The 17,508-nt window shown below is 37.6% G+C and overlaps 1 protein-coding gene across 50 annotated transcripts in view; it reads right to left on the bottom strand.

Moving 5' to 3' along the window:
- INPP4A (inositol polyphosphate-4-phosphatase type I A) overlaps nt 1-17,508 on the bottom strand; it is a 108,441-nt gene that overhangs the window by 32,944 nt on the left and 57,989 nt on the right. For all 50 annotated transcript variants that reach the window (XM_086880511.1, XM_086880532.1, XM_086880526.1 and 47 more), the window contains 12 exons: nt 14,664-14,726; nt 12,090-12,308; nt 11,221-11,265; nt 9,661-9,779; nt 9,429-9,545; nt 8,363-8,442; nt 7,826-7,937; nt 6,801-6,891; nt 5,980-6,127; nt 2,961-3,091; nt 2,488-2,592; nt 1,610-1,718 (listed from right to left, as the gene is read on the bottom strand). In XM_086880511.1, the coding sequence (XP_086736637.1) occupies nt 1,610-1,718; nt 2,488-2,592; nt 2,961-3,091; nt 5,980-6,127; nt 6,801-6,891; nt 7,826-7,937; nt 8,363-8,442; nt 9,429-9,545; nt 9,661-9,779; nt 11,221-11,265; nt 12,090-12,195 (1,163 nt within the window). In that variant the 5' untranslated portion in view covers nt 12,196-12,308; nt 14,664-14,726. The remainder of the gene's footprint in view (nt 1-1,609; nt 1,719-2,487; nt 2,593-2,960; nt 3,092-5,979; nt 6,128-6,800; nt 6,892-7,825; nt 7,938-8,362; nt 8,443-9,428; nt 9,546-9,660; nt 9,780-11,220; nt 11,266-12,089; nt 12,309-14,663; nt 14,727-17,508) is intronic.

Here is a 17,508-nt window from a genome sequence, read left to right as displayed (position 1 = left end):
GCAGATTGTTAGCAAATACCAAAAGCAGAAACAAAACAAAGTATGACTGGGGAAATAACTTGAGTCATTTTTTCAATAAGGTGGGTACATGAACTTGTAAGCAAAAAACCACAGATTGCCAGATGACCATGAGTTGATCTGGGGAAATGCTGTGAAGGCACCAAGCACAGTTATACCAATGATAGAAGAAGGAACAGAATGTAACAATGACACTGAGGAGATGGATCTCAGTTCTACTATACTGTCTTTTTTGATAACATAGATGTACTTAAAATGAAAGTTGTTCTTCAAATGTTGAACCTGCAGTTTTCATGGACTCAGAAAGAACAGTTCTGAAAAACTTAGAGAAAAAGTACTGGATAAAAATTAAGCTCTCTAATCAACCTAATAATTGGGTGAGGGGAAAAAGAACAAATCCACATGGGAAATTAGCTATTGCAAGAGTAAGAACCACTTCAGTGGCTATGCTGACAGAAGGAGGTTATTTCAAAAAGCAACAGTGGTATCAAAAGAACCGAAAGGGTGAGCCTGGCATACCAGTGTTCCCAAGCTTACAGTTTCCTCTAGTCCTATCCTAGTGAACTCTGTCAGCCTGAATAATTACACTAGGTATTTCTGCACCAATCTTTTTATCAGAACATATCTGACTGACATTCACACGATGCTGCTATTCATTTCTCTACTGCCAAAATTAATTCTGCAGTTGATTCCCACGTCATTCCCTCCTCCTATCAGCTCCAAATCCTACTAATCCTTTCTTTGGAAGGGCATTATCAAGGTCTCATTTTCCCTGACTACAACAACTCCTTGTCCTGCTGCTCTTGTGTTGTAAATGCCCCATACAGTAGCAGAAGCAATGCAGACCCTTCAGCACTCTCCCTTCTCTGGGAGCTGGAGTGGGTGTTCTGTTAGCAAATGTGACCTTCTCAGCTTCTGTACCTTCCTCTAGTTCACATATCCACACTTCTACAGAGGTCACTCAGCTGTCCCTGCAGACAGGACCATGGGGGTCAAGTATCCTGCCTGTAGGGCAGAGGCCAAATTCAGAAGTCCAGTCTGTGCATAAGCCTTCAGGCAATGCAGGAAGGCCTCCAGCAATTGTTTCAGAACTAAACCCACTTTGTCAACAAGGAATTTACCAATCAGACACAGCAGGTTCCTGCTAAAGGGAGCTTAGCAACAGGACCCTGAAGCTATGAGAGCGGTGAAAGTCTCCTGAAAATAATGGGTTGAAGCATGATGTAGTGCAGTTGAGGAGGTTCAGCAGACAAATGTTCTGACCCACAATTAGGTAGAACCCAAACCCAACACCTAAAATAGCTAAATTAAATGACTCAACAAGTATTCAGCAAAAATAAAGTTTTCATAAAAAGGCTCTTAGAAAGAGCCTATCAGTAAACAAATAAATACAGTAATATAAGGAAGAAACTGTTTTCTCTCTCCCTCTTTGGAAAAAAAAAGAACCCACAGAAAATATATATATACAAAATATTGTATAGTAGTACTATTGAATGAAATAAAAACAGAATGGAATGATTTTCCAAATAACTGAGCATGGACCAGGAGAAAAAGGCACAATAACAGCTGTCACAATAGTGTTTCTACTTACTGTTTCTTTGCCTCTTCAAATTTATGCAGCTTTTTCCGCAAGCCACCTGATTTAAAGCCTTGACAATGAGCTGCTGGTGCTCCTATGGTGACTATGTCGTAGTTCTGATCTGGGATGGACAAAAAGGACTTACAAATGAAAACTTGTCTTCTTTAACAGAGACAAACAATTGTGTAAGTTCAAAAAATTTTCTGAAAGTAATATCTGGAAAACTTTGCCATGGTTTGAAAGACATGAAAAACTCAGTTGTTCTAGAGGCCCTAGAAATGAAACACTTTTTCAGGTGAAAGACCCACACATGACTGCAGGTCCTCTGTTTCCTGACTGACAGTGAAAAAGAAGTCTTGAACACCGGTCTGTATACAAAGCTTGCCACTACAGGAATCCCTCACATGGACACGTGAGGCAAGTGTGTGTCCATGGTCACAGGGAATTACTGCTAAAAAAATTAAAAACCCAGGTCAGTTTATGATGGAACAAGCTTGATTTGAAAAAACATGATTTTACATAACCATACATGTTGATTCTGGATAAAAAGCACACAAGCTTAACAAGAAAAAAGTCAGAACCTTTTTTATTCTACTGCAATTCAAAATGTTTGGAAGGGATGCAGCAACTTAACCCAATCCTGGTACAAAGGCTAACTTGTGCCACCTAGAGTTCAGTTAACTCCAGAACCTAGTTTTGCCACCTGTAGGGCAGCAGTAATTATACTTACATCTCTTCTTCTGCAAAGAGATTTGGAATCTGAGAATAAAAGGTGCTACAAAAATGCGAAGTAGCACTACTACAGAAGTTCGTAGAAACTTGGCTGTGTGGCTGAAGACAGAAATAAAAATGTAAAGAAACAAAGTAAGTGAAGAAAGAGAAACTAATACCTGATCCTCCATCATCCTGGACTCTCATTCTCTGTATATGTAAATTCGTAGGAACAAATTCCAATTTTTTATCAGCTTTCAAGCTACTGGCTTTAAATGAAGGACCTGAGAAATGCAAGACACAAAAGTAAGCATAAAACCCTTCTCCTTGTGCCTATCCTAAAACATTCAAGAAGTTTAATTCATCATTTGTTATGTGCTGAAAGTAAAGAAAATTAAAAAGTTAAAAACAAAACAAAATATTTCTGTTACTGTTTACACGCGTCCTCTACTTTCAGAGTAGGATAAGAGAGCAAATAGAACAGACAAATATTCCCAGGTAATTAGAAAACTCAAATATTAAGAAAGACAAGAAACATAATAGCATTGTTTATTCTTCATAAAACATTCTGGATTGCCATTTCCAAGAAGCACAAACAATCCTGGTAGAGAAGAATCACGTTTTTACCAAAAAAGCAAAAAATAAAAATCACCTTTATACTGGTGCAGGTCAGTTAGATTTTCCTGGTAAGTTAAAATAATTGTTTGGTACTGTGTAACTATTTGTCGACGAAGGCTTTCCCAACAAGGAGACAGTTCTCCCAATTCTTCTAGTTCACAAACCCTGGGCAAAAAAGAGAAAATGGAGGGGGATGGGGAGGGAAAGAGAGGTGTTTATGTCCATAGTCCACTTGACCAAGAATGAGTTTCACATTGTATCAACCAGCACCAACCTCAGCTGACATGCTCTCAATTTACCGTGTCTAAGCTACTCATCAGACTGGAAAAGCTTCCAAACACACATCCCAAAGCACAGGCTGCGCACTGTTGAGGTAAATTTCTTCCTCACAGGCAGAATACACTGTATTCCCCCCAGGAGCTCCAGGTGTTGGTCATAAACAGAGCTTCCCACCTTTCTGCAGAAGCTCTCAAACTATAGGAGTATTGGTAAATGATGGGAACTGTCATCATGTCAGGTGACTTGGGACAATGAGGACCTTTAAAGGACACTTTACTGAGCTGTGGTGGTTCTTAAACTAATTAGGAACTGTGACAGAGGTTGGGTGTTATTAGCACCTGTCTGATGTTAGGTACAAGGAGTATATTCACTGGTAAGTTATGTACACAACAGTTGGCAAGGCCAGGGAAAGCCTAATAAGTGTAAGCATTAAGGGCTTGAAGAGACCGCACGCATTAAGCATTTGGAGAGACTGAAGATGAGCCCAGAAAACCTTCATCTAAGATCCAGGATTTTGGGCACTCAGAGTAGAATAAAGGAGGACTGGACATCCCCTGATATGAACAGGAAATCCCTGACTTTTCCTTTGTACCCTGACTGCCAGGTTTCCAGTCACACATGGCAATCCTGTGTTATATACTGTTCCCCCGCAGTGCTGCTGAGAAAATACTCAGTGTATTTCATGTATGTATGTGATGTATGTCACATTTGTATTTCTGTCCTCTTGGATTAGTGTATTATTTGGAATAAAGGAAGAAGGGGAAAAAGTAAACAAGTCAACACCAGGCACAATTCAACAGCATGTTACCCCATAAAAGGTAGAACAATCATCTGTCAGAAGGATATAGCAGTTCTTTTTGCAGTTCTCTCAATATCCCTAATTCCACAATTTTAACCAATTGACTGTGTATAATTTAAGACAGCATTTCACAGAGCAACTCCCACTCCACAGTCCTTAAGATATTATCCAAAATAACTACATTTCCAAGAAAAACATCAGATTGATTTGCCGACAGGCAACAGAGTGAAGTATATTTATCAGTGACCTAGATAAAGACACTTTCAGTTTCATCTTAAAACTTGCATTCTGCATAAGATGCTATTATGATTACCTCATCAAACTCCCTGCTCAAGACCAGCCATGCATCTGAGCCCTGGTCTTCCTGAAGTAGCTTAACACTTCAAGTTTACTTTTTGTCGCATACAGGCAAGCAGCAAAGAATATGTATGCCATAAATAATGAGGCAGTCAAAACATCACACCCCCCAGTGAGAAGTTTCCTTTCAAAGAGCTCTGGCCCAGAAGAGTTTTATCTAAGAGACAGCAGTTATGATTATCCAAGGACATTTTAAAAGTCACCAGGATGTGAAGACAAAAAACAGCTGTACTTGTGTAGCTGTCTGTCACTGCTCTGGGCTGCAGCACTGTGAGAATGGAGAACAGAGCGCTTGGTCAAATCTGAGTGACTCTATGAAAAGTGTGATTGTGCATGTTATTGAGGGTCACCTCAACTGAACAGAGACAAGGGAGCCTTTCTCAGTAATTACACAAAGACCTATTTACCTTTGAGCCACAACACCCAGTGTACATATACAAGGTCATATTAACAATTACCTGGGCTGTTATTAACCTGCACCTGCTTACGAAAGGCATCCACTGATCTCTGTATGATTTTAGCAAGAGCCTCTGAACAGTCACATTTCATGGCCAAGGCCTCAAACTTCACTGTCTACAGTCTTACAGAAAGATATCTTTTTGTTTATTCACCCTAAATTCTCCTTATCCTCAAGTCCTTAACCTACATCCACTATACATGGCACCTTAAGGATAAGCTTTCCAGCTCTTTATTATTATGGTTGTAACTCATAATGAATAGGTGCTTTTAAACCTACTGTGAGGAAAGCTGTAGAGAAACAAAGATACAAAATAAAAAACAAATAATCCATGACTAAATATCCAATGGCGTACCCCAGCCTGCTCCATCAAGGTTGTGTCAGGACAGCTGAACAAGATACAGAGTTCAATTTCTAGAATCTAAGAGCACATCACTAAAAACATAACATCAGAAAAAAGAATCATTGTGAAGTCCAGAAACTCAAATAGGTTTCCCATGCATTACAAAAAGTCTCTGCCATCTTCCCATGAGAGTTTATAATTTTCACAAAATATTAAAATACCTAAAATGAATGGATTAACCCATGATTTTATTTCACAGTATCACAAAGGAACTGAAATGTCCTAATATACAATAATAAGAGCACAAATTAGTTTTAATTAAGGTCAGACTTAGTTAAGGTCTATAGGATTGAATTCAAACACAATTGAAATAAAAGCCCATTACTCAAAAACACATCTAAAATTCTTTAACATTCCAATCTTGGCCTTTATTAAGCATACATAAACCATTAGATTTGTGAACCACAGCCTACAAATGTAGGGAAGGAACACTCATAAATGAGTATGTTGCCTGGAAGAGAATTAATTGCTTCAAAAAGAAGCAAATTCAGAATAAACCTACAAAATGCTTAACAGGTTTCCTTCTCCCTCCCACCTCCTAAAATGAGACAATGTCATTACTGTACTACAGCATTTCATTTTACTTGCTTTTATTCTGTTTTGTTTTTCATTCAAAACAACTCTTCTGACTCTCAAAGCCATTTCTTATCTCACTGAGTAGTTAGTGCATTAACACAGATATATTTATGCCTTTGTAACTCAAAACTCAAACACATCACTGCTGTATTACTGCACATGCAAACCATCCCAAAACTTACCTTGCTGCATCTTCTTCTAGAAGCAGCTTCACAAATTGTCTAGGGATGTGCAGCGACAGGATGCTCTCTGCCATCTGCTCCAAGATTCTCAAGTGGTTTCCATCAGTGGTTGGGAAACGATACATTCGGCAAATGGCACCACCAAACACTATAGAAATAAAATTACACTATTTAAGCCTACAGTTTGACTTAAAAGTGTACAAATCTCTTCTTTCTTAAAGTAAATGGCTTCAGTTTACTAACATGCTGAAACACTCTGCTGTCAAGATCTGGTTTAACCAGACATCAGTCTACCTTTTGCAAACATGGTCATTCTGCAATGACCATTCTTCAAGTGTTTGCAGGAAAAGCCTCCACTCCAGACTACTTACTACACGGCTAAGGAAATTAAATTCAATACATATTCACCTTTTAAAATGTTTTTTTGTTTTTCTTTTGTCTATGTACTGTGCATTTTCCTCTCATGCAATCATTTGCTGGAAAACTAACCTTTCTGCAAGATTCTTTTTTTCAAGCAGCTTGCTTTCCTCTGTCCTTCTCCTCACCCTGCAACAATTGCTTAGGACTATGGAATTGCACGAAAAATGTTATATTACAGTCAACTTAATGGCAAAAGTTTGCTTCTGCTGTTTTTACAATATAGAATAGTGCATATAATAAGATTACTTATTCTGGTATGACCCTGAAAGGACTGCTCAGTCAGCAGCCTGCTCCTATTCAAATGAAACATCTGCTGAAATGCCCTGGAGCCACAGGCACACAGGAGAGATTAGTTTTTATTGATACCTAAAGCTAACTTGTTACAGCCCAGGGCAGCTTACCAGATTTCAGTAGTGCATCCTTCCGCAATGAAGCATATTTGGATCTGATTCCTAAGGATTCTGTTAAACTTTCATCAACTGGCAACACAGTCTGAACAAAAACAAAACCAAGAAATAGTAAAGAATGAAACCTCAGTGCCCAAGCAATATGCAGTGATGACCTATCAGAGAGACTTCAAAGAAATATTCAATTCCACACATGCCTTAAATTAATATTTAAAATATTTTTACTGTGGACAAAAAATATTGCAGGCTGGAATAACAAATCCTAAACATTCCTATTTACTTCTACTGCACAGTTAAAAATGCCACAAAAATATTTATTCAGCCTTTCAACTACTTATGCTAGCACAGCTCCAGAGTCCTTACAGGTACTGCATCAGTAGGCATCAACAGATCTGGAGGATAAAAAGGGATTCTATTGCACACTGTGAATTTAATACACATATTAGAGTGCAGTGATCACCAAGATGCTCAAAACACAAGCTTTACAGGATTAAATATATGTCTAGGTTGAGAAAGTGCTGCAAACATCTACTCTCAAACAATTATTTGGGGATCAGGAAAAAAAAAATCCAGTAGTCAAGTAACTTTTTCAGTTTTACTAAATTCTGGGAATTCCCTAGCATCCTCACTACAGTTTTGCTTAATGGTACCTTCCAATCCATGATCTGAAATGAAATATCACATGTCTCTGAAACCAGTTATCCATGCAACAAGTGCACCAATGAACAGTACCAGAAGCCTCTTCCAATGAAGAACATGAGTACTTGACACTAAAGCTTAATCATTTTAAATTAAATTTTTTCCCAAGACTTTTAATCTCACACATGAGCACCAAGAGCTCTGCAAAACTCAAAATGGCTTTATCATCATTAGGCTGCTCCTTACAGTATTTTGAAAATGGAAAGCACTACCAGGTATCAAGAGGGACAGGAAAGTTGATAGCAGATGTTAACCTAGCTAATTTCAATGATGGCAATAAATCTGCATTCTTCTGAATTTGGTACAATGCTCATACTCACCCTTCCATTAATTGTATCAGGTGACCTTGTCACTGGAGGCCTTTGGTCAGATTTTTCCTCCATCTGCCATCCAATAACTGTGATGTTACCAACACGGTCACTTTCAGCCGACCTGCAACAAATACTCTGCGTTGAGATTTTTTTGGAGGAGGACCTGTTCATCAACAAGGAGACACTTATAAAAGGCTATTAATCTTCAAACTTAAAGAACATTTTAAACAGGAAGCTTTTCAACTTCATTTGGAGTAATTTTATAATGGGTAATTTTATAATGGGTTATACATTCCCCTTATTCCATAAGGATTATGTACAGAACTGAAGGCAGCCTAGGTAGTGCTCAGCTTATACATTTGAGGGTAATATAAAAATGAGAAGAAATGCATGTATTCACACTTTGCTAATCAGAATATACTTGATATCAAAACAAGGGAGTTTAATTAAGTCCATTTTCAACTTAGCCATTAAATAAGAGGTTTTCATCATATCTTAAGCATGTTTTGAAGAATTAACACTTAAAGGAAGGAAAATATTACTAACCTTAGTGTTATGTGCAACCTGTGGTACTTCTCCTGAAGAAGATCCTTTACAGTGAACGTCCCAGAACCCAACAAATACATCTGAAAGAAGATGAGTTGCAGAATTGTATTTACCTTTACAGGGAGCAAAGGCTTTAACCACAGCACTGAAGTGCAAAATACAATTATTATGCATAAAAGTCCAAGAGCAAAACCATAACCAAATATGCCATATATAACTAATTAAAATATCTTAAAATTTATAAAAGTTTTTCTTCCATTGAAGGAAAATATGCATTTTTTGTTTCTCTAGGATATACATGGAGGCACCTCAATACATATGAGCTTAGGCAAAGCAATACAGGAACACTGAAAGCAATGACTAAACAGGGCTCAGGCTGCATCCTTGACCCAAATTTCTCTCCTTCTGAAGAACTTACTTCCTCTGGAGGTATTCAATTTACCCTAGAGCTTCCCCATGAAGCACTGAACAGAGTGTGACAGCTCTTCTGCCCCTGAAGAAGCCATAGAAGAGCAGACACATGAGGCCTGAAACAGTATTCTGGACAACAGACTGTGAATAAATGGCCTGTATTGCCCACAGATCCAAGCAGCAACATGGGAGTGCTGACACTAAGTTTTTTCAGTAAAGGAGCAAACCTTACCCTTGAAAAAAATCTAATGTATCAGGGCAGGGTGATTCCTGGAATTCAGGTGGTCTGTTCCAAAGCACAGTTTCATTGTGGCTTTTTGACACACTCTAGAAGCGTCGGTTAGGGATGCTGGATCCTATTCATTATCTAGTTCACTAAAGATGTCCGCAATGTAAGAGCACAAGTGACAGGACCTTTTTAATTTATGGTTTCCAAACTTGCTGCAGAGAAGCCTTATTTGGGAAAACTGTCAATGCTTTTCATTCTGCCAAGCCAATCTCTTTTGTTCCTCCTTTCCCTACCTATCTTATTTTCTATATGATCAGTGCTGCTATCCCGTTGTTTTCTTCCACAGAAGCTACTAATTTTATCTCTTTGGCTCTCATTTCTTTGCTCCACACTGACTGGTCAGGCAACAGAATAAAGAAAACTTACTGTTCCCTGAGATCTATCTTTGACGTCATACACGGAGAGTTTGATTTGTGTCATTTGATTGATAAGAGAGTCTTGGAAAAAGGCAATGCTGCTTAGAAAGATAGGATTACTTGTTCCCTGGAATCATAAACAAAAAGCCAAAAGTTAATGTAAGGTGATATTTATTAGGGAAGAAATTACTCCTGTGTTAGCTTTGATTTTAAACCTAATCTAGAAGTACCTCAGCACTTACCTCAATAATTTCTGTCTGTGCATGCTTCGTCCAGAATGCCTGGGGAGGTGTAGTTACACTCACTGCTACAAAACTATTTGGTTTTCGATCTAGCGATGGAGTTAGCAGCTCACTGCAAGCTTTGGGTATGCAAGAGATAAATAAATTTAGATTCAGGATCTTTTTCATATTTTTGTAAGACTCTACATTTTTATAAAACTACATTATATACCCTGAGCAATCAAATCACAAAGGGCTTAATATTCATCACTACACTATAAACACAGACACTGCTCACCTTTGTACATGCAAACAGTAAACACGCAATCAGCTCAGTCTGGCTCCAAGTTCTAGAGCTGCAATTTAACAGCCCACATTCATAGGTCTTCTCCTGGTAATCTCATGGGGGTGGCTATATTTGATTCAAAGTCACGCTCCATTAAGCCCATTATCAAATGGCATTTGCCCAGGGAGAACCAACAGAAGCGCCTGAACATTGATCAAGCAGCACTACTGAGGAACACCAGCTTGTAATTGTAAGATAACAGCAATTTATTTCCTCTAAAATGCTACTGTGCATTTAACTGCTGGAAAGGACTACAGTGAGTAGGAAACAACTTACAAAAATTTCAACAAGTGACTCTACACAACTACATTAAACTTCAGAGCCAAATTCTATCTAGCTAGATACAGGTAACTACGGCGTGGTCCAACTCTGCTTCAGCTACATGCAAGAAGCTAATTCTGAAATTTAGCTAAACAGCTTTGTAATTCTAGATATTTTTAATTTGTCTGAAAATAATTGAAGTACCTAATTCTAGATATTTTTATCTGAAAATAATTGAAGTAAATTATTCATCTCTGAGAATGCTTGTTAAGATTATTATTCATAGCACAATTGCACACAACTGAGAAAATTTTCTAATTTTTCATTAGCACACTGTTAAGAGCGTAACTTTCCAAATACTAGACCACTATTAAACCAAGAAAACCATCCTGCAGTTGAAACTATGGACTGAATTTTCATGAAGAAAATATTTTTTACTTATTTTTCCACTGAGGTGAGTCAATGCACAAGCTTCCTGTCCAAATTCAACCATCTGAGAATTCAGATCACTTCTGCATCTCACATTATCACTTGACAGCAAAGACCACAGGAAAGAAGTTGTGCATTATTCGCAATTCTTAGAAAACATTCTGCTCTAAAATGGTGTTGCCAGCAAATCTTCAGTTTGCTTGAAGATCTGGACTGCTGATTTACTGACAGTGAAGGCAGTTTCACTGCATCTTCACATAAAAAGTAAACAATTAATAATAATATTCACATAGTAAATATTTAAAATTTTATAAGACCGATGTTTTAGTTACAGACTTTTAGAAACTTCACAAAATGGAACTGCTGGTTGATTATCAAAAGATACTGTACAGGCAGCATGAAAACTGTACCACATCTCCATAAAAATCAAAGCAAAGTTGCAAACCTTACTATATGAAATGCACTTCAAAATCAACACTTATAAAACCTCACACATATTCAATGGCATGCATTATCAAAACTAGCATAAAAATCACTAAGCCTACCTAAACTGAACTCTAAAATCGGCTCATCTGGATCCTGAATGTTTCCTGTAAATCAGAAAAATTAACACAAGATTAGCCAATTCACATCACTGCCACATGAATTCTTTCCCGAAGTTGGAATCACACAGAAAAACAAATGACATTTTATACAAAAAAAAAATAAATCTTTAATTCAATGAGCCATGACTGATATCTAAAACATTTATCTGGTAATCCTTGGTATCTAATAATTATTTGGAAAATCTGGGATTATCTCAGTTTATAAAACACATTAAAATATGTAAAGCTATGTGAGATTAGATGCAATATGGGAATATTGAAATCTTAATATCAATAGGAAACAACAGGATTAAAGCCTGAGCCAGTATTAACTCCACATTATTAAATCTGTGGTAGTTAATAGGACAAAATTTGAAAGTACCTGTCTCTCACTAATGAAGGAAAGCCTCTGAGGGTTAGAATCCTAATTTAATAACCATAAAAGATATGGGAGACAAGCCTCGGCTCCCTGAACTCTCTTGAAAATTTTATACATTGTCAAACAAGGGGGTTGCCAAGACTATTCCTAAACCATGACATTATTTTGTTAATTTTCTCTGTTGTTTATTTTTGAGTGATAAACATAACTACATAAAACCTAACTTTTTTTTTTTTTTTTAATCCCTCTCTGATTTTAATGCTTTGTCTATTTTAAAAGTAGCAGATTCAAGATTTTTAGAATTTTTTAGCATAATTCCTTTATCTCATTACCTCCAGATAACCAGAAAGGTCTAAGTCTTCAAGCAATTAAAAGAAAAAAAACAACATTAGTACAAAGCTTGCTCTGAAAGGAGCAGCAACAGAGCAATAGCTGCCAGGAAGGTACAAACCTGTCAGAGAAAGGCCAACCATGTCAGAGGTGACATCAATGGTGGAGGCCCTCTGCACAGTGCGGGATTTGGCACCATGGCGGGGGCTGTGTTCTCTTGCTGTCATTTTCTCATGAAGGGCCCTTCTTTTCTTGCTGCTTGGCTTTACTGATGTTTATCTCACAGAGTAGCAGAGTGCAGCAGGTTGTCTCCAGCTGCTATTCCTCTAACATTACCATGCTAAGCAACAGAGAAAGCAAAAAACATACACCAAAATTTTTGACTGCTATCAGCTACTGATCTTTTCAACAGCAGCAAACCTACTGCCATAAAATCATCTCTGGTCATTCAAATAAAATGCTAAAGGCTGATCCAATGCACAATACTTTTGCATGAACTGTACATCTGTAGTATTTTACATCAAATTGTTGAAAACTGGACCATGTGCAAGAAAGATTTTCTGTCAGAGAATGGGGTTTGAGAGAGACACGTTAACAGACCAGCTGCTCTTCTCCTTTGTCTAAGTTATTAAACCATCCCTAATGAAGTTTCCTGGTTTCTAATCCCTGAGGAGAACAAATAAATTTGTCAGATGGGGCCTCTGTCTGCAGAGGAAGCACTAGGGAAAAGGACAAAGGGACAACAGGTTGGTGGAGTGCAGAACAAAAGGGCAGGAAATGTTGTGCACAGTGAACACTGTGCTGTTCTAGGCTCTACTGCCATGAGAAAGGGATAATGAAAACTATAAATAAAGCCTACTGAGCCAGAGAGAGTTGAAATTCTGGGATGGTGGTGGAAAGAAAATGCAAAAAGGGATGTCTGCTGATGTGGCAGATGGCAGCATCTGTGCTTTTCCTCCACCCTACATTTTTCTGGACTATAGACATCCATGACAGTTCTTCCCCTCACAATGCCTGAAATTTTCAATGAAGTGAAAAATTACAGTAGGAAAGAAAGCCTACAGAAAATTTGGTTATGATTTTAAATGTGAATGTTCCCTCAATCAACCATGCTATCACTGCAGCTATGGAATTTTTGTCTTATGACAAACTTCATTAATTTAGCAAGTGAGGAGTAAAATCTGATAAACCTGAAAAGTACTAACAGAGTAACTAACACCTTCCCAGCAGCCTCTCATTCATTCTACAAAACATTTGAACCACACTGCAAAATGGGAGAGTATTTTTCCTTTTAGGTTGATGGACCTAACAATGAGCAAGATGCATTCTAATTAAATAAAGCACCTAGCTTATATTTTGTTCTAAAACACCACTTTAAATCTCTCTGAAGTCTTCCAAAGGAACATTCAACCTGCTTAAGTCTTTGAATTTAATTAGTCAGCATTTCCCTCTGGAGGATTTTGAAAGCATCTTCCTCTCTCCACGGGGTACTCAAGCAGCTTCTAAACCATCACAGCTTCACTGGACATCAAAAATTCCAATGCAAGTTAAGCATCTAAAACAACTGAACTGAACAGTCCTGGCCATCTACATCAGCTTAGGAATTAGATTTTAAGTTAGGAGCTCATTTTAGGGAGGAAGGAATTTGGGTTGTGTCTACAAGATAGGCCAGTCTATTGCCATAATAGGCAATTCTTAATTGCCACTTGGAATTAAGAATTTGATTTTAGTCAATTTTACATACTATATCATTAGTCAATTCCAAATAGGAAAAAATAAATAAATTCTTGAATGGAAGAAGCAGAAATTGAGATCTCTGAACATCCCATCCCCAAAGCGCTGAAAGTCAGTGACAACATACAAAACAACACTCTGCCTAGAGATCTAATTTCTGACAGCCAAAAATTAAAGCAGGCAGTTTTCCAATTCATGTTGAATAGTTGAGGTTGGATAAATTCTAGAGTTTATCTAATCCAACCCCCTTGCTCAAAGGAAGCTTCTCAGGATTGTGTCCCATTGGTTTTGGACAAGAATGTACCTCTTTAGCCAACCTGGTTGCTCCAAGGTTTGATCACACGCAGTAAAAAAGCTTTATTGTATTTATTAATGTCTAAGTGGCTAGTGAATAACCAACGTTTCTCAAATAGTACTGAATGTCCTAGTATTTATTCAAATAAAACTTCCATCAAAATTATTTGACAATTTCCAAGGTTTTCCATTCTCCTACTTGTTTCCCTTCTTTCAGCAATAGGCTTTCCTTGGTTGGTTCTTTATATAATGTGATGTTTAATGGTCTGTAAGTCTATTAAACCTAACTGCCTGATGCAAAGACCTACAAAATGTACTTGCAGAGATTTAGACAGGATGCCATAGTCCCTATCCCCAAAATCTACAAATAATGTATTAGAGAATAACTAATGTTCACCAAGGTAGGTCAGACAGCCATTAGGTTCAACAGCCTGGCTGCTTTTCAGCTAAAATCTCTGCAATTCCTGATGTCCTTAAGAAGGGTCAATCCTTGGGAAGTTAAAAGAAGGTCAGGTATCTAATTTGTTTGGAAGCTATTTCTATTTAAATATTACTGAGTGTAGTAATTTTCCAAGGCTCTCTAAGACCTCAATTATTCATTTAAATTGCAATATTAGTTTATCATCTAATGATACATCTTTACATTACTTACAAGTACCATACTTACAGAGGGCTCTTTTCCTCATGTGGGGAGGGATTTTGTATGTCATAATATCAGTTAAATCCACATCTAAAAAAAAAATTAACAAAATAATCATCATAAATTCACAGTATTTTTATACTGCATAAATCACAGCCAGTAGGCAGATACCATTCTCACACTAAACAGTAAATTTAACTTCTGATTACCAGTGCTCACAATAAAGTCTACTGAAATTAGAAAAACTGTATGATCTCACAGACCTCACTCAGCATTAGTCATGGCAATACCCAGCCAGAGTAGGAGCACAAAGAAATAAGCTTATGCTGAAAAGGTTTGACTTCAGGTCAGCATTTGGTGAGTGGGTAGAACAGGTGTAAGAAACATACGTTAACACGTTTACCAAAAGGCTTGGTGCTATTAAGAAAAAGGAATGTATATGCTATGTTGAGTATAAGACACCATTTGTTAATATGCTTGCTTCTCTACAGCTAAACTTTGAAAGCCTTGTTGCTTGGAAGAGTTATAACTGCTACCGTCATGAGAAAAGATCCCATGTCAAAACACAGAAGTTCAAAAGATCAGGAGGTAGGTCTCCTACACCATTGGGTGAAAATACTATGTGAGGGAGCCTTCTACAAACAGCTGACAATGAATATACAGTAAAAGCAAATTATTTTTAAGCTTACTAGAGGTTAAATGAAGGTTTATATTTCATAATACTGCCACCTCATTCAAGTACATTTACATTAAAAAGCTATGTCTTTTAAGACCTCCCATTTATCCCATATTACAGTAAGAGAAATGGGGAACTCCAGTCTCAGCTTCTAGATTTAATCACCCTACCAATTACCCAAGACTGCTTAAGAATTTAACATGAGCTCTCATCACTTACAGAAAGATTTTATCTTACCTAAAGAACATAGGAGGCAGGTGTCTGATCTCAACTCACCACTCAGGTTCTCTGTATAAGCAGTGGTGAGACACAGGCACTTCCAGAGAATAAGTCCCAATTTCCCAGGGTAGGTGGGATGAGTCACCCCGTGGAGATACCTCTCTCTAATTATAAAAATTATTTAGATGACTCGCCGAGTTCTGATGCTGCAGCTGGGCAAACTGGATCCCTCCTACAGTTGTGCTAGCTCAGGCAGGTGAGTTCCTTTACCCAATGCATAGCCAAACAACAGGTGCTCTGGTCCCTCTCCTGAATGATGACTGTTTCAACAATTACAATTTTATGATCATGTTTTTGATAAAAACCAGTGGAGGTAGCATTCTTACCAAATTAAAGATAGTATTAAGAGATCACATAGTTTCGTTAGATGGTACCTATCCTTAAATGGATGGTTTCCAAGCACTGGCACCACTCAAGCAGACAGCAATGACAAAGGCTGATGTTTCATGATGATTCATGTTGAGGCAACCTCTCCTGAAGATGGCATGATTTATCTGCACATAGCCTTTGGCTTTGCCCTTAATAAAATGGCAGAGAGTGGATGTTGACAAGTTGTGCAGCTTTGCACTTCAGGAAGCTTTGCTGTGAGCCCAGCTTTCAACAGAAACATGAGAAGCTGTTGTTGACCTCCAGTATCAGTAAAGACCACATCCACAGTTCAGAAAAGGCTTCTGAACAAGCCTCCCTTCTGTTAAATGAATATTTATTTGGCACAATATTAGCACAAAAGCGTATGACCTGAAGAAAGGGTCTTTATCTGATGCCACTTTTGCCCTGCTATCCTCAGTCCTGTCAATTAGTTGTAGAAAGCAAATGCCATCCTACTCAGCTACATGACCTTGTGTCTTCTGGGACTGAAAGTTTGGGACGTTTGGTCTCACCCTGCTTTAAAGATCTCAAGCAAAAATGATGATCTTCTCAGCCCCAGAATAAACCCCTGATGATTAATTTGTACAACTACAAGCAATAATATTCTCCTCATCTCACCAATTGTTTTGGCTAAGTGCTTTGGTCTGTTCCCTTCTTTCTTTTCTTAGAAAAAAAAATCTACCAAACTACCCCTTGAAATAAACATGTGATGTGAGATTAAACCTTATTTCAGCCTAACATCTACTTTTTGACACTCCTTACACAACTGCAGGAAACAGGATTTTTCAAATTCACACATCAATAAGCAGGAGAAAGAGGACACTCCAATTACTGACTGAATCAAAGTCTACTTTGAGACCTCACTTTTCTACAGCCATAGTGCTCTAGGCTTACGGTATTTGATCAGGTAAAGAGGCATACCAGAGCAAAAAATGCAACAGCAGTGGAAGGCTAAATGGTACTGATATATCTACATGAAGAGAATAACAGACAAAAAGGGAGAGTGTGACAGTTTCCTTAAATGCTTAAAAAATCAAAAAAAAAAGACTGCAGATGTAATCCTACTGAAAGTTTACCACCATCTCCAAGAGAGCATGAAAAAGTAGTTATGGGTTACTTAGTGCATTGCAATCTGTTTTAGAGTCTCAAGGCTCTTCAGACTGTAAAGATGATTCCCTGAACCTTACCAATTAGGGTTCTTGTTCCTGAAAAATCCATTTTGAAACATCAAGAGGGCTCCTTCACCCATCTGCATTCTTCAAATAACATCTTCATAAATTGCTTCTCTGATTGAAAGTGTTTTAACAATATACAAAATCATGAAAGTGAATATTGCCTGAAACAGTATTTTGGATCTGAAGCATGGCCTGGTTTCCAACTAACATTCTATTAACCATGTCAATATGGACAAAATAATGGAAAGAAAGAAATGCCTGATAATGCTAAGTTACAAGTTTGAGTAAGAGCACCATCTCTAGTATAAGAAGTAAGCAGGAAGTGTTTTATTATTTATTTATTACCTAAAACAATAGAAAAATTTGGTAGTGA

Source organism: Cyanistes caeruleus, chromosome 3 (assembly GCF_971803275.1).
Source record: "Cyanistes caeruleus chromosome 3, bCyaCae1.hap1.1, whole genome shotgun sequence".
NCBI lineage: Eukaryota > Metazoa > Chordata > Aves > Passeriformes > Paridae > Cyanistes > Cyanistes caeruleus.
The sequence above is the reverse complement of the archived record's forward strand: the minus strand, read 5'-3'. Positions and strand labels throughout refer to the sequence as shown.